Source organism: Ranitomeya variabilis, chromosome 5 (assembly GCF_051348905.1).
Source record: "Ranitomeya variabilis isolate aRanVar5 chromosome 5, aRanVar5.hap1, whole genome shotgun sequence".
Taxonomy (NCBI): domain Eukaryota; kingdom Metazoa; phylum Chordata; class Amphibia; order Anura; family Dendrobatidae; genus Ranitomeya; species Ranitomeya variabilis.
The window spans coordinates 251,613,704-251,635,447 of NC_135236.1; the positions used below are offsets into that span (position 1 = coordinate 251,613,704).

Sequence of the window (21,744 nt, forward strand, 5' to 3'; positions counted from 1 at the left end):
AGAATGTCAGAAGTGGAATGCTTAAACTATGCTATCACAAAATATGCCTGAAGTTGCTAAGCTGTATGCAGTGACCCCACAATCAGGACAAATTAGTGTTTATTATTTGTTTTCAGGAGCACGCCGCTCCCCAGCCCCCCGGTTTCCTACAGGCCGGTGCGCTCGGGGTTAGCTGAACTGTGCGCTTTCCAGTGCTGCCAACAGCATTGCATTGCCTCTGCAGCCTCAGAGGAGCGCAGGGGAACTGAATATGGCTGGAACCAGCGATCCGGTCAGCTTCAGAACAGTGTTTACAAGCTCTAAAAAAGAGTTTGTAAATGCCTCACTTCTTGTTTAAGAGACCCGCCTGCACTGATAGACTGCAGGAATAACCGGTAACCTAGGCCACAAGCAGTATGCAATAAAATGTAAAAATCTGTCTTATTCTTGAAAATTGAGATTTATTTTTGTTTTTAGTAACAAGTAAGTTACAAAGATGCTTGATTTTGCAAACACCTACCGTAGTAAATTGAACAATTTAGGTTGATGAGTAAAAGCCCTTTAAACTGGGCTCTTCAGGTTTCATGAGACGCCTGTCGTAAATTTCTGTATCCCCCATAAAATACTAATTCTAGAACCTCTTTTCTCTCCTGTATGCCGTTCCTCTGTTATTCCTTCTAGAAATTCATGAATAAATTGACCTCTTGGTGTTACCAGTTGAGGGCTAGTCCTTGCGCACTGACACTGTTGGTCTGTATTGATTATGACCCTTTTGTTGAGGGGAATGTTTACACCCATTAGGAAAAATAACAAAGGAATGGTAGATTGAAGAGATGCTCCAGAGTTCCTATATTATGGAGAGTACAAGTATTTTCTAATCTATGCACGTCAGTGGTCACCTTACGGGACTCTTTATCATTACAATAGTAAGTTTACTGGGCTGTATAGGGCCTTGTTTTTCATGGGATGAGTTGGAGGTTTCTTAACGCATCATATAATAATTTTTTTTAAATATGAATGATTTTTTTTTTAAGGTTTACATTATAATGGCAAAATGCATATCTGCCGGTGTTTCTTTTTATTTTTTTTCTTGCATTGTTTACTGTATTTATGGTAGATTATATTTATAGACTGGATTGTTAACAATATGTAGATGCAAAAAAAAAAATCTGAAATATTTGCCTAAATTTTCATTATTTTTTTAAAAATTTAAATCTCTTTAGGAGACTTTTTTCAATTTAAATGTATTTTTAAACTATATTTCAATTTCATTATTCTTTTTGACACTATATTGCTGACTGTTCAATCTTTATGCACAGGCAGCAAAATAGCTTCGATACGCTGTAACATAATGCCCTGCATTATTTCTGAACAGCAATGGATTTTTTTTTAATTTGCAACCTGGGCTGTCCATATAAAATCATCATACCTGGCTATCCCAATTCTGGAACTTGCAAACTTTTGGCAGAGTCATGATTACCTTAGAATAAGTTAAAGGGAATCTGTCACCAGGGGTTTGCCACCTAATCTCAGAGCAGCACAATTTAGTGATCAAACCCTGATTCCAGCGATGTCACTTTTTGGGCTGCTTGATATAGTTTTGATAATCTCTGCTGATAAAACTGTGAGTTTTGTCACTACAGGACTAGTAAAGGTACCTTCACACGAAACGACTTTGTAACGATATCGCTAGCGATCCGTGACATTGCAGCGTCCTCGCTAGCGATATCGTTTAGTTTGACACGCAGCAGCGATCAGGATCCTGCTGTGATGTCGCTGGTCGCTGAATAAAGTCCAGAACTTTATTTGGTCGTCCGATCACCGTGTATCGTTGTGTTTGAAAGCAAAAGCAACGATACCAGCGATATTTTACACTGGTAACCAGGGTAAACATCGGGTTACCAAGCGCAGGGCTGCGCTTAGTAACCCGATGTTTACCCTGGTTACCAGCGTAAAAGTAAAAAAAACAAACAGTACATACTCACCTGCGCGTCCCCAGCGTCTGCTTCCTGACACTTACTGAGCGCCGGCCCTAAAGTGAAAGTGAAAGCACAGCGGTGACGTCACCGCTGTGCTGTTAGGGCCGGAGCTCAGTCAGTGTCAGGAAGCAGACGCTGGGGGACGCGCAGTGAGCATGTACTGTTTGTTTTTTTTACTTTTACGCTGGTAACCAGGGTAAACATCGGGTTACTAAGCGCGGCCCTGCGCTTAGCAACCCGATGTTTACCCTGGTTACCCGGGGACCTCGGCATCGTTGGTCGCTGGAGAGCGGTCTGTGTGACAGCTCCCCAGCGATCAAACAGCGATGCTGCAGCGATCGGCATCGTTGTCGCTATCACTGCAGCGTCGCTTCGTGTGAAGGTACCTTTAGTCTGCTGTCATGTAGTATTTAGTGATGAGCAAATATCGGATAAGGTGTTATCTGAGCATGCTCGGGTGCTATTTGAGTGTCTTCGGCGTGCTTGAAAAATGTGGAGTCTCTGTAGCTGCGTGTCTCGCAGCTGTTAAACAGCCACAATGCATGGATTGACTAAAAAACAGGAAATCCCTGCATGAGTTGCGACTGTCGAACAGCCGCGAGACATGCAGCTGCGAGGACTCAAACATATTTTTAAGGATCCAATATCCATGAACCTTACCAGCCTGAGAATACTAGGCCGCAGCAGTCTGCTTAGCTTGGATGGTTAGCAAAAATAGTGGGATGCCCTCCAAAAAAAAAAAACGACGTGGGGTCCCCCTATTTTTGTTAACCAGCCAAGGAAAAAGCAGACAGCTGCGGCCTGATATTCTCAGGCAGGCGAGGACCATGGATTTTGGCCCTCACCAGTCTAAAAATAGCAGCCCGCAGCCACCCCACAGCTGGCACGTCCAAAGATGTGCCAATTGTGGCACTTTACCTGGCTATTCCCACTTGCCCTGTAGCGGTGGCAAATGGAGTTCATATTTGTGGGGTTGTCACCTGTGTATTGTCAGGTGACATCAAGCCCACGGCTTAGTAATGGAGAGGCGTCAATAAGACACCTATCCATTACTAGTCCTATAGTTATATGGTCAATAAACGCACAGCCAGAATAAAGTCCTTTATTAATCTTAATTTGCCATACTTACTGCATCGACTAATCCCCGAATCCCTCGATCTCCTGCAAAAAAAAAAAAAAATAGTAAACCGACACATATATTCCGTGTCCGACGCAGTCCATTTACCGAGTGTTCCACAACAAGTCCAGCTCGGCTACATCTGGATGCCTTTGGATGAATGGTGGCAATATGCCACCATCCAGCCTGACATCCAGACACAGCAGAGCTTGTAGATGACCACCGGAGATAACTCGGTCTCCGACGGTCACCTGTACTGCAGTTCTCATGGTCAGCTGATCTCATTGCGAGAACTGCAGTGGACGCGAAGTTCCGGCTGTGGCAGAAGGCAAGACATTATTTAAATTAGTTCACATGTGTAGTAAGCTCCATTTCCGCACTTACCGTACTTAGTGGAGATGAGATTTCTTGAAATCCCATCCACTATGCTGTAACATCTGGACTCTGCGGGTTTGATGCTGCAGATGAATGCAGCGTCAAACCCGCAGCGGTTACTGACTGTGGAAACATACCCTAACACATTGTTGAATTCAGGGTCTCTGCCCTTTATATCTTGCTGCTCTCAGATGAGGTAGCAAAAACCCAATGACAGATTCTCTTTACCACAGTGACCACAGGCAAGTGGCAACTGTAATGCAGGCTTTAAAGGGCCACTGTCACCCCCTCCAGCCGTTATAAACTAAAAGAGCCACCTTGTGCAGCAGTAATGCTGCATTCTAACAAGGTGGCTCTTTTAGTTTTTGCTTCTGTTATTCCCTCAATAAAGCGTTTTATAATTTTCCCCAAATACCTATCTTTGTACCTGGAGGCAGGTCTGAAGCCTCCTCTGTGAAGCACCCAACTGCCGTCACTCATCTTTTCTGGGGCGATGGTCGCCGCCCCCTGCGCGCTGTTCTTCTTAAATCCGGCGCCTGCGCTGTGCGTGCCTGCCTGGGGCAGGCGCAGTGTTCATTGGCCATCCTAGCGCTGATGCCGGGTTCCGTTCTGCGCCTGTGCGGGCAGTGCGGCCACCCTGTTGCCGAATCCCCGCCCCGCACTGTGTTATGCATTATGCATAGTGCGGGGCTGAGATTGCTGGGCAGATTCCTGCACAGACCGACACTGGAAGGCGGGGAACCTGGGGGAGCGTCTGACAAGCGCAGTGCGCATGCCCAGGAATCCCAGCCCCGCGCTATGCATAATGCATAACAGTGCGGGGCGGGGATTCAGCAACAGGGTGGCCGCACTGCCCGCACAGGCGCAGAACGGAACCCGGCATCAGCGCTAGGACGGCCAATGAACACTGCGCCTGCCCCAGGCAGGCACGCACAGCGCAGGCGCCGGATTTAAGAAGAACAGCGCGCAGGGGGCGGCGACCATCGCCCCAGAAAAGATGAGTGACGGCAGTTGGGTGCTTCACAGAGGAGGCTTCAGACCTGCCTCCAGGTACAAAGATAGGTATTTGGGGAAAATTATAAAACGCTTTATTTAGGGAATAACAGAAGCAAAAACTAAAAGAGCCACCTTGTTAGAATGCAGCATTACTGCTGCACAAGGTGGCTCTTTTAGTTTATAACGGCTGGAGGAGGGTGACAGTGGCCCTTTAAAAAAGAGGAAGGGGGCACAGAAACCCTTGTGAGAGGAGGAATAGAGTAAGACCGTGATCATTAAGTATATAATAAACACGTGCAGTATATACACCATACCTATTGAAAAGGACTAGCATGAAAATGTTGCAGGGAGTGTTTCTCCATGAACTCTATAAGTGAATGTTTCCATTACAATATTATTACTGTTTGAGCCTGTCAGGCCTGTCAGCCTGTAGTGGATGTAAGAAGACGTTTCCTGTGCCACAGTAACATTTTACTTACCATTTTCAGCACTACACTAATGATGCTGATGGCCTCTGCACCAGTTTGATGAAGCCCAAATTGATGGAGGGAACGGTGGCTGCTCAGGAAGAGTTTTTTCGGAGTAAGTTTCGAAGATGTTTTAACACATATTCCAGAAAGTAACTTTGTGTTATACTATTGTTGAAATGACTTGTATTCCATTAACTACATAGCTAGAACGATGTGCTGGAGAATACAGTGAAACCTCTTAGAGATGTCCACCCAACATTGCACTTTAAGTGTGGTGGTCCTCTCAAAGAAGATGGCCAATAAAAATAATATATAATGAAACTGAAAATTTTATAACAGGAAATTGGTTCTGGACAAAGGCCCAATCTTACTGGCATGTACTCCTTTTTCTGTTGTAAATCCTTTCTGTACTTTATACTCTCTTCTCTAGCACTTCTGTCCTCTACAAATTCTTGTCTACTACATAGTTTTCTTTTTCTTTCTTTTATTTTTTGTTTTGTTAGTTTGGCCCTTTTTTTAATATCCTGTAACTCTCCTAGCCTCCTTTTTATTTATTTTCTTTTTTTACTTCTTTTTCTTCTTCCTATTTTTTTTTTTTCTTATACTCTACCTTCTCACTTGTCACCAACTGTATTTTTTTTAATTAGGTGGCTGGGCACTGAAGATGAAAGAACTGACCCTTTTGCAGACTATTGGGAGAGGAGAATTTGGAGGTACTTATTTTTCTTTTCATAGTCATTTAAAGAGTGGAACTTTACTGTAGGCCATGAGTATACTTTAATTCTGGTTCATTTTCTTATATTCAATTAATACACCCACATCCTGAATTCATATGGGCAAAGAGGCATTTACCATCATGGATTTTCTTCCGATTTATAATGGGAAGGTTTACAACATGTAAGAGATCGCAGAACCGCTTCAGATAGTGACTTACAGCTGACGTCCTTTCTGATGGAATTGTTCACTTTTCCTGTCTTTTTCTGTCTTTTCCTGTCTATACAACTGTCCCAGACCGACATGACAACTTCTTCAGCCCAGGACTCAACTGCAGAGATTACAACAAAGACACATCTGACTTCTCACATTTCACTAATCGTCACCATCTATCCCCAACCTAGACAAACTCCTTTTCCTGCTGATACCCAAATGCTGAGCCGCTTCTGCTTTATGTGTCCCTATTACAGCACCTACTGCGTGGTGCTGTGTACCCTCTAGATGGTAAACCAAACCTATAAAATATATTAATGATCTGTGCAAGTGCCCTAGAAAACGGTTCCCAAATTTTGCCCCCTAGAAAGTAATACTGCCCTCTGTTTACCCCTTTGACAGTCACGATAACCACTTAACATTTAGTAAGGTTCCAAATCTCCTCCTCCCGTACAGCTCCCCTCTACACAGTATGATTCTCCCCTATACATAGTATAATGCCTCCAAACTGTTTTATGGCACCAACACTGTACGATGGCCCCCACATTAGCTCCCACACTGTATAATGGCCCCTTCACTGTAATCACCACACTGTATGATGGCCCCCTAAATAGCCTACATATAGTATAATGTACTCCATAGTCCTCCATATTGTATAATGCACCCTATAGCCCCTGTATAGTATAATATTGTCCCCCATAGGCCTTCATATAGTATAAAGCACTCCCCATAGGCCTTCATATAATGTAGTTCACTCCCCATAGGCCTCCATATAGTATAATGCACTCCTCATAGGCCTCTAAATAGTATAATTCACTCCCTATATTCCTCCATTCAGTATAATGTACTCCCCATAGACCACCATAACGTTTAATGCTACCCCATAGGCCTCCATACAGTATAATGCACTCCTCATATGCGTCCATACAGTATAATGCACTGCTCATAGCCTTCATTATTATTGTTATTATTAATCCATTTATTCTATGATGCTTTACATGTGAAAAGGGGTGTACATAACAAAAACAAGTACAGTAATCTTAAAGAATCATAGAATGTTAGAGTTGGAAGGGACCTCCAGGGTCATCAAGTCCAACCCCCTGATCAATGCAGTGCAGTATTCACTAAACCATCTTGGACAAATGTCTGTCCAGCCTTTGTTTCAAGACTTCCATTGAAAAAAAACTCACCACCTCTCATGGCAGCCTGTTTCACTCATTGATCACCCTCACTGTCAAAAAGTTTTTTCTAATATCTAATCTGTATCTTCTCTCTTTCAGTTTAATTCCATTGCTTCTCGTGTTTCCATGTGCAAATGAGAATAGGGATGATCCCTCTACACTGTGACATCCCTTCACATATTTGTACACCGCTATTAAATCTTCTCTTAGCCTTCTTTTTTGCAAGTGAAACATTCCCAGATACTTTAACCATTGCTTGTAGGAAATAATTTGCAGTCTGCTCACCATCCTGGTAGCTCTTCTATGACCTTGCTCCAGTTTTTCAATGTATTTTTTTTAAATGTGATGCCCAGAACTGGATACACCATTCCAAAGGAGGTCTGCCCAAGGAGGAATAGAGGGGTATAATTACTTCATGTGATCTAGACGTTATGCTTTTCTTAATACATCCCAGAACTGTTTTTGCTTTTTTTTGCTGCTGCATCACACTGTTGACTCATGTGCAGTCTGTGATCTATTAGTATACCCACGTCTTTTTCACACGTGCTGTTGCTCAGTTCTATTCATCCTATTCTGTAGATGTAATTTTTGTTTTTCTTGCCCAGATGTAGAATCTTGTATTTCACCCTGTTAAATACCATTCCATTAGGGTACCGTCTCACATAACGATTTACCAACGATCACGACCAGCGATACGACCTGGCCGTGATCGTTGGTAAGTGGTTGTGTGGTCGCTGGGGAGCTGTCACACAGTCAGCTCTCCAGCGACCAACGATGCCGAAGGCCTTGGGTAACCAGGGTAAACATCGGGTTACTAAGCGCAGGGCCGCGCTTAGTAACCCGATGTTTACCCTGGTTACCAGCGTAAAAGTAAAAAAAAACAAAAAACGTACATACTCACATTCCGGTGTCTGTCCCCCGGCGTTCTGCTTCTCTCCACTGTTTCTGTGCCAGCCGGAAAGCACAGCGGTGACGTCACCGCTGTGCTCGCTTTCCGGCTGGCCGGCGCTCACAGTGCAGAGAAGCAAAACGCCGGGGGACAGACACCGGAATGTAAGTATGTACTGTTTGGTTTTTTTTACTTTTACGCTGGTAACCACGGTAAACATCGGATTACTAAGCGCGGCCCTGCGCTTAGTAACCCGATGTTTACCCTGGTTACAAGCGAACGCATCGCTGGATCGCTGTCACACACAACGATCCAGCGATGACAGCGGCAGATCCAGCGACGAAAGAAAGTTCCAAACGATCTGCTACGACGTACGATTCTCAGCGGGGTCCCTGATCGCTGCTGCGTGTCAGACACAGCGATATCGTATGGATATCGCTGGAACGTCACGGATCGTACCGTCGTAGCGACCAAAGTGCCACTGTGTGACGGTACCCTTAAGGTACCGTCACACTAAGCGACGCTGCAGCGATAGCGACAGCAATGCCGATCGCTGCAGCGTCGCTGTGTGGTCGCTGGAGAGCTGTCACACAGACCGCTCTCCAGCGACCAGCGATGCCGAGGTCCCCGGGTAACCAGGGTAAACATCGGGTTGCTAAGCGCAGGGCCGCGCTTAGTAACCCGATGTTTACCCTGGTTACCAGCGTAAAAGTTAAAAAAACAAACAGTACATGCTCACCTGCGCGTCCCCCAGCCTCTGCATCCTGACGCTGACTGAGCTCCGGCCCTAACAGCACAGCGGTGACGTCACCGCTGTTGCTTTCACTTTCAGTTTAGGGCCGGCGCTTTAGTGTCAGGAAGCAGAGGCTGGGGGACGCGCAGGTGAGTATGTACTGTTTGTTTTTTTAACTTTTACGCTGGTAACCAGGGTAAACATCGGGTTACTAAGCGCGGCCCTGCGCTTAGTAACCCGATGTTTACCCTGGTTACCAGTGTAAAATATCGCTGGTATCCTTGCTTTTGCTGTCAAACACGGCGATACACGGCGACCTAGCGACCAAATAATGTGCAGACCTTCTAGCAGCGACCAGCAATTTCACAGCGGGATCCAGATCGCTGCTGCGTGTCAAATACAGCGATATCGCCATCCAGGTCGCTGCAACGTCACGGATTGCTGGCGATATCGCCTAGTGTGACGGTACCTTTAGTCTCTGCCCATTGTTCTAGCTTATCTAGATCCTCCTAAATCCTCTCTCTGTTATCTATCCCTCCTAGCTTTGCATCGTCTGCAAATTTGATTAGTTTACTGTCAGTTCCCTTTATCTAGATCATTTATAAAAATGTTGAAGAAGACTGAGGCCAGGACAGAACCTTGTGGTACCCCACTTGAAACACACTTCCAATTGGATCTGCAGCCATTTATTACTACTCTTTGAGTACGATAACTAAGCAAGTTATAAATCCACCTAACCGTAGCCTTGTCAATCCCATACTTGGTCATTTTTTCAATAAGGCTAGTGTGAGGTACTTTATCAAATGCTTTGCTGAAGTCAAGATATACTATATCGTATTTACCTGATCCACTTTCCATCATAGAAGGAAATTAGATTAGTCTGACATGACTTGTTTGCTACAAACCCATGTTGGCTCTTGAACAAAACGCGTCACCAACTGGTACAGGTGGAGAGAGGACCCTGCTCCCGAGGGCTCACAATCTATGAGGAATTGGTGAGGATGCAGTAGGTGAATATTTAGCTGGTCATGCAGCAATTTGGTGGAACAAAGGTTTTAGGCTTGTCGAAAGACGTGGATCTTCAGGTTTCTTTTGATGGTTTCCATGGTCCTCCATATCGTATAATGCACTATCCAGAGGTCTCCATATAGTATAATGCAGTTCCCAAAGACCTCTCTATAGTACAATGCACTTCCCAAAGGCCTCTATATTGTATAATGCTCTCCCAATAGGCCTCTATATTGTATAATCCACTCTTTATTGACCTCTATACAGTATAATACACTCCCCAAAGGCCTCCATACAGTATAATGCACTCCCCATAAAAAATACAATACTTACCTTTCCTCCTAGTTCCCTTGCTGCTCTGATCGCCCGTTCATCTCAGCACAGCGGATGCATTGCACTGAAGTCATCGTGCCCGCTGCCAGAGTGGGAATGATGGGAGAGGTAGCGTCTTGTTCCCGGTCTCATCATTGTTTTAAACTATATCGGCATCCAGCCCCTATAGTTGAACTTGCGATGATGGGTGGGGGCCCCTGTGCTGCCACACACACACACACACACACACCCCTGTTCAAGGGCCCCATAGCGGCAGGTAGTTACTCAGCGGCAGAGCAGGGAGACTAACTGTATGGGGGCACTGTGTATGCCGATACAGTTACAGTAGTGTAGCTCCGAGTGGGCCCCGTCAGAATGTGGGGCCCAGGGGGACCGCCCCCACGGTAGCTCCACCTTTGCAGTATACCGATGATCAAGACTAAGTTTAATATACTTGTAGGAAAGGATGTGAGTTATCGGTTAAAATCTAGCAATAACACCACCACACTTCTGTCGCCAGAATATACTGATGATTTAAGTTCACAATGCACTATACATTCCAACAACAAACTGAAAAAGTATTCTATTTGTCGAACAGGAGCAAAAAAATGTAGTAGATGTTATATAGCTGTATTCACGAGTAGAGTGCTCCACTTGCCACCTCTGTTATCAGTGTCTGGTTAATGGTCTATTCAGATGACAGCAATATACAAAATAAATGCCTCCAAAAATTGACAAATAAAACTGATCAAAGATTGGAGACAATACCCAAACTAAATACAGATCCATATAAATATCTTTATTAGTTCATAGACAATTTAAAAACGGACCGCATTAAAAAAAAAAAAAAAATTAGTTATATGAGCCAAACAGGTAGCTCTGTACCAACTATCATGATACATTGGCTATACAATGAATAATTAGTAATTGGGTCCAACCAATTTTGTATGTAGAATTTCTAAAACCAGTGGGATGTCATAGAATAAAGCTAGACACCTGGCAGACAAAAATAAATTATATAACAATGAGGAAGTGCAAATTTATAAACTCCCCAAAAAAGTATCTGTCAAACCATGCCCTTGGCAAACAACCGGTAGTTACCAGGGTATCTGGTATGGCGCAGAACAAGCCTCAACTCATGTTTTGCATTCGTTTTTTGGGGGGCATCCAGTTGCATAGACAGGTTGGAGCTCACAGTCACTGGTAAAAGGGAATTTGTCAGCAGATTTTTGCTATGTAATCTGACAGCTGCATGATCTACGAACAGAGATCCTGATTCCAGCGATGGAGTTTACTGGGTGCTGCAGTTGGCGGGGTTGGCCAGGAGGCATGGGACATCTAGTCCTCTAGTGATAATCTCCTGCTGATGAAACACTAATTTTATTAAAGCAGCAAAACACAGGTTAAGTGACACATCACTGGAATTGGGGTCTCTTTCCCTACATCATTCAAGCTCTCAGATTACCTAACCAAAACCTGCTGACAGATTGCCTTTAAGGGAGACATAAGAGGCTCGGGAAGTGCTACACTCAGTGACAGGTCAGCTACTATTGGACTAAACGGCACATTATACAGGTCCTTCTCAAAAAATTAGCATATAGTGTTAAATTTCATTATTTACCATAATGTAATGATTACAATTAAACTTTCATATATTATAGATTCATTATCCACCAACTGAAATTTGTCAGGTCTTTTATTGTTTTAATACTGATGATTTTGGGCTACAACTCCTGATAACCCAAAAAACCTGTCTCAATAAATTAGCATATTTCACCCGTCCAATCAAATAAAAGTGTTTTTTAATAACAAACAAAAAAACCATCAAATAATAATGTTCAGTTATGCACTCAATACTTGGTCGGGAATCCTTTGGCAGAAATGACTGCTTCAATGCGGCGTGGCATGGAGGCAATCAGCCTGTGACACTGCTGAGATGTTATGGAGGCCCAGGATGCTTCAATAGCGGCCTTAAGCTCATCCAGAGTGTTGGGTCTTGCGTCTCTCAACTTTCTCTTCACAATATCCCACAGATTCTCTATGGGGTTCAGGTCAGGAGAGTTGGCAGGCCAATTGAGCACAGTAATACCATGTTTCGTAAACCATTTACCAGTGGTTTTGGCACTGTGAGCAGGTGCCAGGAAGCATGAAGTGCTCCAAAATCTCCTGATAGCTAGCTGCATTGACCCTGCCCTTGATGAAACACAGTGGACCAACACCAGCAGCTGACATGGCACCCCACACCATCACTGACTGGGTACTTGACACTGGACTTCAGGCATTTTGACATTTCCTTCTCCCCAGTCTTCCTCCAGACTCTGGCACCTTGATTTCCGAATGACATGCAAAATTTGCTTTCATCAGAAAAAAGTACTTGGGACCACTTAGCAACAGTCCAGTGCTGCTTCTCTGTAGCCCAGGTCAGGCGCTTCTGCCGCTGTTTATGGTTCAAAAGTGGCTTTACCTGGGGAATGCGGCACCTGTAGCCCATTTCCTGCACACGCCTGTGCACGGTGGCTCTGGATGTTTCCACACCAGACTCAGTCCACTGCTTCCTCAGGTTCCCCAAGGTCTGGAATCGGTCCTTCTCCACAATCTTCCTCAGGGTCCGGTCACCTCTTCTCGTTGTACAGCGTTTTCTGCCACATTGTTTCCTTCCAACAGACTTACCATTGAGGTGCCTTGATACAGCACTCTGGGAACAGCCTATTTGTTGAGAAATTTCTTTCTGGGTCTTACCCTCTTGCTTGAGGGTGTCAATGATGGCCTTCTTGACATCTGTCAGGTCGCTAGTCTTACCCATGATGGGGGTTTTGAGTAATGAACCAGGCAGGGAGTTTTTAAAAGCCTCAGGTATCTTTTGCATGTGTTTAGAGTTAATTAGTTGATTCAGAAGATTAGGGTAATAGGTCGTTTAGAGAACCTTTTCTTGATATGCTAATTTATTGAGACAGGTTTTTTGGGTTATCAGGAGTTGTAGGCCAAAATCATCAGTATTAAAACAATAAAAGACCTGACAAATTTCAGTTGGTGGATAATGAATCTATAATATATGAAAGTTTAATTGTAATCATTACATTATGGTAAATAATGAAATTTAACACTATATGCTAATTTTTTGAGAAGGACCTGTACACACCCTAAAATAGGGCATCACATAACGTGACAGATGTGCTTTTATGCAGTTGCTGGGTTTTGCTATTGCAAGTTACATTTTGGAAATTTGATATTCGTATTTTTGTGTCTGCTGTAGTCGTATTTTTTTGTTTCTAGCAGACAAGCCGGATCATGCTGTGCTCCTCTACCTTTAAAGCCCATCTGTGACCAGGTGTGATGAATAACGCTTTGACTGCGCTCCACACTTTTATTGCTATGCTTTTTTTGGGGAAAGAAAAATTTTGTGCGGTTTACTTGATTTTTTATTTTTGTGTGCACTTCTAGAACTGGCGAGCTACAGTTTTTAAAGCACATGACTTCATTTGTCTAAACCTATTTGCCACAGGTTTCTCTGCAAACACAAAATTTATGCATGAATGTTCAGCAGAATGGCAGGCCTGATAAACGTGAAACTGTGTCCGGCACAAGCAAGCATACCCCGCTCTGGGAGGCTTCAGTCACTCTCTATGCATAGCTGAGTAGCTTACCACTGTGTTTTACTGAACCTACTGCAGAATAGATATCACAGTTACCTGCTGGATAAAAGAGAGAAAAGGAGACTGAAGAAGCTCATAGACCTCATAGGTTAGGCTACTTTCACATTTCCGTTTTTTTGGAATCTGTCACAATGCGTCGTTTTGGGGGAAAAAACGCATCCTGCAAATTTGGCCGCAGGATACTTTTTTTCCCAAAGACTTGTATTACCAACGGATCGCGACGTATGACCACACGTTGCATCCGGTCGTGCACTTGTTGCGTCGGGTTTTATCGGACAGTCGTCACAGAAAAATGTTCAAGGGAACGTTTTTTTTGTACGTCGGATCCAGTGTTTCAGACTGCGCATGCCCAGCAGGAAATATCGCTCTCACGATCTTTCCTCACCCTGCAGTCTGACGGAAATGTGAAAGCACACACTTCCGTCGGTACGTCGTGCCGACGCTTTGTGACGGCCCCGTACAGACTGAAATGTGAAAGTAGCTTTAGCTGGCATGCTCCATTGCACATGGAGGCTCAAACAGAATCTGTCACCATTTTTATGCTTCCCAATTTGACAGCAACAAAAAAGACTGAGACCCTGATTCTAGCAGTATGCTTTTTACTGGATGTTTTGCTGTAGGTTTTCCTAAAATCACTATCTTCTCTGTTGCAGCTCTGCTAGTCCTCTCAAAGATGAGCTCTATCTAACTCTGCTCAAATCTTTGGCATCTTTCTGTCTACACAGTGCATAGGCAGAAAGCTGCAGATTTAATGCCGAGGGGGCGTGATAACCAAGGCTCATGAATATCAAGAACTACGTAGCAACACTGTTGATCGGTGGTTTGCACTAAAACCTTGGAGCGCTGGCATCCTGGGGTTTAATCCCACCAAGGGCTTACACCTGCAATTAATTTTGTATGTTCTCCTCTTGTTTTCATGGGTTTTTTTTTTAGGTACTCTGGTTTCCTCCCACACTCCAAAGACCTGCTGACAAGGAATTTAGCTTGTGAGCCCCAATGAGGACAGTGATGATGTCTGTAATAAAGCTCTGCGGAATATGATTGCTCTATATACATACTAATAATAAATAGCAGGAGATCATCATTGAGAGGACTAGCAGATCTGCAGTAGATAAAACATTGATTTATTAAAACTACAGCAAGAATCCCAGTATGTGACCCAGCATTAGTCAGGATTTCTGCCCTTACTTTTTACTGCTATCAGATGGAGCAACAGCAATCTGTTCGCAAATCTTTATAGGTCCTTTCATTGGGTTTGTTTCATTTAAACCGAGCACCTCCTCCAATTGGTGCTGCTTCACTGTTTCTGCAACTGTTTTTCTTTGGTGCCCCTTTTGTGCCAAAATGATTTTACACAAACCCCCACACCCCTCACCTCACTTCCTACATTTCTGTGGCTGCTGACTTGTTTTGATTGACCAAACATTAGAGGAAAAAAAAAGAAAATGCCCACAGAAGTTCTGCGGTACGCGCTCAATTGGTAGAAGGAAAAATTTTCTCTTTTACTACTGGAGGACTTGACTTTGGAACGGAGGGTCACAGCCAAAAAGCTGTTCCAGGCTCAGTAGAGCAGTGCCAATTGGGTGAGGTGCTCAGTTTGAATAAAAATAAATAAAAAGGTTCCAGTGAAAGGTCCTCTTTAATTCTCCCTGCCAGACATCCTCATTTTTGAATGTGATGCTAAACTGGGCAGTGCATGTTTGCATACAGTACTTACTTACATAGAAGTAGCGTTTAGTTATTGTAAATTTTACACATTACATTTTCCAAGCTGTAATTTTAAATTTTCGTCTTTAATTTTCTTCTGCAGATGTCATGTTGGGTGAATACAGGGGATCAAAAGTAGCTGTCAAATGTATCAAGAATGATGCAACAGCACAAGCATTTGTTGCAGAGGCTCTGGTGATGACGTAAGTAAAGAACTCCTCCTTGTATGAATGCATAGTTTCCATGTATTGCTGAAGAAATAAATTACCCTGATCACTTCCAGGTATTTTCACCAATTTGCACCTCTGGTAGTCAGGACAATTTTCACACTTGACTTGTGGAATGAAAACGTAAATTTGATGTGTGCTATTTAAACATTTATAGCTATATGTTACTGAGAGGAGACACTTGGTACACTGAGAATGCTATTGAGCACCATACCCACGAGAGTGCCGCCATAATATTAAAGGGAAGGTGCCACCAGTTTTCTTGTAGTTTTTTTTGTGAAATTAAGCTTAAAATAGTAATTAAAATGCATTAATGCAATGTTTGCAAACATTTCTATATGAAAATTATTTTCTTACAAAATATATATATTTACCACTAGAGGGAGCATTTTCCGTTTTAGACCTCAATCAGCTATAGCGAGACTTACCAGCTTTACTGTTAGCAGCAAAATTGGGGCAGTAACTGCTGACATCACCATTTCCCTCCCCTTTTGTGTGGTCTTGTATCCTTGGGGCAGAATGAAGAGTAGCATCACAGGGCAGTGCCATTTTGTGGGTGACTGTCCTGTGATCTGCTATCACCAGCAGTTACTTTGTCTCTCTCTCTCTCCAATTAGTCTCTCTCACCCAGATTACAGGATTCTCTCACCCCCCCTCCACAATGCCTGGCCATAAACTGCAGTCCCACAGCTCCTTATCTTAGGAAGGGATAAATCGCAGCTCCTGCCAAGCAGCTGACAGCTCCTGTTCCTATAATGCTAATGTTACTCTGTTCCTCTTTCATGTCTCTGCTATTCTGCTGTGCTTTTCTCCTGCATTTTACTACCTTCAGCCCTCAATCTAGGATCTGTTCTGCTGGAAGCAGTACTTCTTATGTTAGCAGATCCCAAATCCAAGGGCTTTATGAATATGGCTGCAGAACACTCCCACTACTGTGAATTGTGCAGCCCACAGAGGCTTGCCCAGTGCACAGCAGTGACCTTTCTATTACAATAGATAGGGTCGGTGTCTGTCTGTTATCTCCTATGACCATGGGGTGCTGTATTATGACACTGATAGTGTCGTGCTGCTACTGTGAAAACAAGATGTCAGCCCTCAGTGCCTTTTTAAACTCCTATAACACACAAAATATGTTTCAAATGCATTCAAAACTTGGTTGTAACAGCATGTTATGCTACATTACATTGATTTATTAATGATCTACAAACGTGGTACCTTCCCTTTTAATGGCTAAAGTTTAATTTTTATGAAAGTTTATATAGGAGATGGAAAGTGTTATCGAAATTTGGTGCACAACACCTGCAAAAATGATGATTTGAAATGTGCATCATCCATTCATACTACTTAAGCTTCTATATAAACATCTACAATAGGAGGGATCTAGCTAAATGCTCAAATAATAAATATAGATACTCATACGGGACCATTGGACTACATTTCAAATATAAAACCGACTACAACAACCCAATAAATGCCAACATAATACTATGAAAATCAAGTAAATTCTTTACTGGGATAAATACAGTAAGCAGACACCCAACTATAAAAAAAAAAATGAACTGAACGGATAAGTCAAGTGTGCAACGACATTTCTAAAGGGCAGCAGATTGATCAAGTTGTAAAAGCTATAGAGGGACTTGGGAGTCTGTCTGATGAATGTAGAGGGCCCCCCAAGAATCATACATTTATCACTTGGCATGTGGATAATAATGGTGGTAGTAAATGTTATTAGCGATGAAGCCCAAATTGGTTCTAAAAGCCTCCTATGTGAATTGAGCGCATTTTTCCACAACCAGATACATTTGTATGCAGAGCCCATTTGTTCTTTAGTATGATTATAAAAATAGCCGAGTAACTATATTATGGATGTTGTTCTTGTTTATTATGGCATTTCTACGCCTTATACTGTTGATAGACCTATAGCATCATTCCAATATCCAATTCACAACAATCCAACTCTTCAATTTTGCCTGTTTATTAAAGTAGTACTTAACATAGAAAACTCACAAAAATATAAAATCTTATCTCTGCAATTCTTTGCCTTTGACGGAAGAGATCAGTCTTGTACCCCGTTCTCTTCTTCACTATCCTAATAAACACGGAGGGCAGGATTATCATTCATTTGTAGGTTTATGGGCCTCCAAATTTGTATACTTTAACCTGGGCATTCCCTAGTCATGTATTCTCTATCTGCAGTAGATAATGTGACCATTCTTTAACTGAAGGAATGATTTGTATTTTCAGGCAATTACGACACAAAAATCTGGTTCAGTTACTGGGAGTGATTGTAGAAGACAGGAGCAGCCTGTTTATCGTCACAGAGTTTATGGCAAAGGTAAATCTGGAACAGGTTGGCTACCATGAAGCTCTGAGAATATTGATCTAGTCACCTTCTGGCCCATGTGTTAGGGTACCGTCACACTCAGCAACTTTGCAACGATCCGTGACGTTGCAGCGTCCTGGATAGCGATATCGTTGTGTTTGACACGCAGCAGCGATCTGGATCCCGCTGTGATATCGCTGGTCGGAGCTAGAAGTCCAGAACTTTATTTCGTCGTCAGGTCGGCATGTATCGTCATGTTTGACATCAAAAGCAACGATGCCAGCAATGTTTTACATGGAGCTAACAACCAGCGAGAACGATAAGTGAGTCGCCGTTACGTCATTGGATCACTCCTGCATCGTTCTGGAGCTGCTGTGTTTGACGTCTCTACAGCGACCAAAACAGCGACGCTCCAGCGATCGGCTCGTTGTCTATATCGCTGCAGCGTCGCTGAGTGTGACGGTACCTTTACTTGTGCGCCCCATTGTTCTGACTAGTTGTATGTTTGTCTTTCCTAGGGGAGCTTAGTAGACTATCTAAGATCTCGAGGAAGATCAGTGCTGGGAGGAGACTGTTTACTGAAGTTTTCTTTGTAAGTATACCCAAATTTGCTGTTAATGTGAAGCCAAAAATATGATGTCATTACTACAAGAAGTTCTTACTAAACTACAAGAAAACAAAGTGATTTCCAAACAGGTGTAGTGGGAAATAGTAAATCTGTCTATACAGTAAAGGCTCTTATACACATTAGACTAATGTTGGCTAAACCCTGATATCGATGGGTTCGACCCACAATCTAATGTGTATGGGGGAGATAACGATTAGGCATGTCCGATTTTGGACTGCTCTCCCTAAGATGAGTCCTCAGCAGACATGTCTGCACCAGCTTTCTTATGGAACACTCAAGATCGCTGTGCTTAATGAATGCTCATGCGTATGGGAGAGCCTGCCGAATGATCAGCTGAAGTTTGCTCAGCAAACAGCCATCTAATCAGTTTGGCCTACTTTATGGGCTTCAGGTGGTCTTTCTCTAGTTTTATGGCTTGTCTATAAAGGTCATCACCTTGGATTACAGTGCCACTGGTTATCCCCTTTAAAAGGCTTGTCCACTAGTATTGCTAACAACCACAGGTAGATTTAGTCTTTGCGGTCCCCTGGTCACTATAAATGCTTTTATTTTTCTTAGAGACGTGTCGGAAGGTATGGAGTATTTAGAAGACAATAACTTTGTGCACAGAGATTTAGCAGCACGTAATGTGTTAGTCTCAGAGGAAAATATTGCCAAAGTCAGTGATTTCGGACTCACAAAAGAAGCATCTGCAACACAAGACACCAGCAAATTGCCTGTGAAGTGGACATCGCCCGAGGCTCTACGAGAGAAGGTAAGTGACATTGGAACATATTTGGCAGCATCATGACTTGCTGGATATGTGAAATAGATCAATCTGCTCCAAGCTCTGAAATATTTCCATTTGATTTCTTAATTTCTTTCTTTCTACTACTGCAAATATGATGTGTTTAGGGGTGCAGAGGTGGTGGTGGTGCCGCGGGGCACTGGTGATTCTGGGGTTCCAATGGCTTAAAGAATACTGGAATTTTAGAAGTGACAATGGCTGTTACAGATATGGCTCAGGTGATGCAAGTCACACTTCCAGGCATAATTATGCATTTTAAAGAGGTTATTGGTACAGACCACTAATTAGCTATAGTCTTCACTATTCCAGAAGGGCAGATTTCCAGTCTGGCTGCAACTTTCTCTACTCTGTCAATCAGCAGACACTGTCTCATAATAATGTTTGTCATGGGACTGCCAGGTGATTGCCCAGTAGTTAACAACCTCATAAAACTTTGGGTGTAAAACTGAAGATTTTAGCATCTAAAGTCTTTAGAAATAGATACCGAAAATCAAAAATGAATAAAAATGTGTTCAATGTTTAATGAAGTTACAGCTTATCCTTTATCCACAGGATAGGTAATATGTTACTGATCACTAGGATCCTATTGCTGCAGTCCCCCAATCATGAAAAGTGAGACACGAAACACCCCGGTTAAATAGAGCAACGGGGAAGCATAAGCACTGCCCTCCATTCATTGGACAGCTGGAGGTGGCCATCAGATCCATAGATTTTGAATGGAGCAACAACGTGCATGCCCGAACCTTGCTTCTTTCAAAGATGGACGCTGGACACCTGTTCTTGTATTTGGTGGGAGTTCTAAGCTGTAGGATTCCCAGTTCTTACCGTTCTTAAAGATTGAGTAGAGATGTTTATTTTTTTGCATCATTTACAACATTATAATGTATGTTTTTTCAGAATTTTTCAACAAAATCTGATGTGTGGAGTTTTGGAATACTGTTGTGGGAAATCTACTCATTTGGGCGAGTGCCTTATCCACGCATTGTAAGTATATTGGTTATCACTTATCAGCTGAAAATGCTATTGCCAGCAGTTAGAATTCATATAGGGAAGGGTATATGTGAAATAAAATTAGTGAGGGATCTATGTTTTCAGTAGTATAATTATTGGCATACATACGGTACATACGGCTAAAAGTGAACACTTTTTATGCTACGGCTTAGAACTTTCAGCTTAGTAAATTGCTTTATATATTGTACTATAGTTATATGCAATAAAGAGAACTCCCAGGTAATATGTCCACTGAACCTCTCCAATCACTAGACATCAAGCTCCTGTCAGGCTGTGTGCACACGTTGTGTTATTGATGGGGATTTTTTCTGTGCAGTTGAATGTGTCCAATTTGTGTAACACCCATGTAGAGGTATTCTCAAATTTGAAAGTTATTCCCTAGCCATGCGATATTGGTAACTTTACGATCACTGGGGGTCCGACCACCATGGTTCCCAGCGTTTCTGCGAGCTGGGGCTTCTGAAGAAGGCCGGCTAAATACAGTTGGAGGTTGATCATGGACTAGCACTACCACTCTATTCAAAAAACAAACCAAACTAAGGCATAACCCCTAAAATTTAACTTTTATTATTTTAGAAGTACTCAATTTTAAAAAAGGTATTTTCTTTTTGATATCCTATCTCTCAATGTTAAAATTAACCTATCCTTAAAATTATAGACTGTTCATGTCTTCGTCAGTGGGCAAACTTACAAAATCATCAAGGGATCAAATACTTATTTCCCCACTGTAACTACTGGCATTGTAGTAGTCTAATTTCATTCATTATAAAGAATCAGGGATTGGCATTCAGTCCACCAAAATATCAAAAAAGGTTTTTTTTTTTTGTTTGTTTTTTTTAACTGTAATTTTTATTACATTTTATGGAATTTTACAATCAGAAATAAGACAAAACAATCACAATTTGTCTTGAAAATTAGAGGATCAGAAAGAATGGAGTAAAATTAGAATGAACTTTTGGAAGACGTTTCCCCTTAGTGGCATCAAAACATATTGTGCAATAGAACAGAAAAAGACAAAGCCCAACAGCAGTTCTACATTATTCCAAGTTAAGATGACTCCATCCCCATACATGTATTACAATTCTTATAAAACCTCAATACTAAATAAGACAAGACATTCACGTAGGGAAGGGAAGAAGAACCCTGTTCAAAAGCTAACATTCTCCTAACTGTTGTTTTGGGACCTAAAATAGTCCCAGGGAGGCCGGACAGTTTGAAATCTGTCCAAACTCGCGTTCAATAAGGCTGTCATGTGCTCCATCCTGTGGATGTTGGCTATTCTATCCAAAACCTTCTGATAAGATGAGGGAGTAGTCTGTCTCCAATGAAGGGCAATCAAACATCTAGCTGCCATCAACAGATGTAACAGTAGTCTGGTTGAATTCCTCACCATCCCTCTAGGGGAAACATTTAGTAGGTATATGGCAGGGTCCAGTTCAACC

General features: G+C 42.6%; 1 protein-coding gene across 2 annotated transcripts in view; it reads left to right on the forward strand.

Moving 5' to 3' along the window:
- Positions 1-21,744, forward strand: part of CSK (C-terminal Src kinase) — a 131,206-nt gene that overhangs the window by 106,025 nt on the left and 3,437 nt on the right. For both annotated transcript variants that reach the window (XM_077264042.1, XM_077264043.1), the window contains 7 exons: positions 4,935-5,028; positions 5,564-5,629; positions 15,430-15,529; positions 17,798-17,888; positions 18,395-18,468; positions 19,063-19,258; positions 20,189-20,275. In XM_077264042.1, the coding sequence (XP_077120157.1) occupies positions 4,935-5,028; positions 5,564-5,629; positions 15,430-15,529; positions 17,798-17,888; positions 18,395-18,468; positions 19,063-19,258; positions 20,189-20,275 (708 nt within the window). The remainder of the gene's footprint in view (positions 1-4,934; positions 5,029-5,563; positions 5,630-15,429; positions 15,530-17,797; positions 17,889-18,394; positions 18,469-19,062; positions 19,259-20,188; positions 20,276-21,744) is intronic.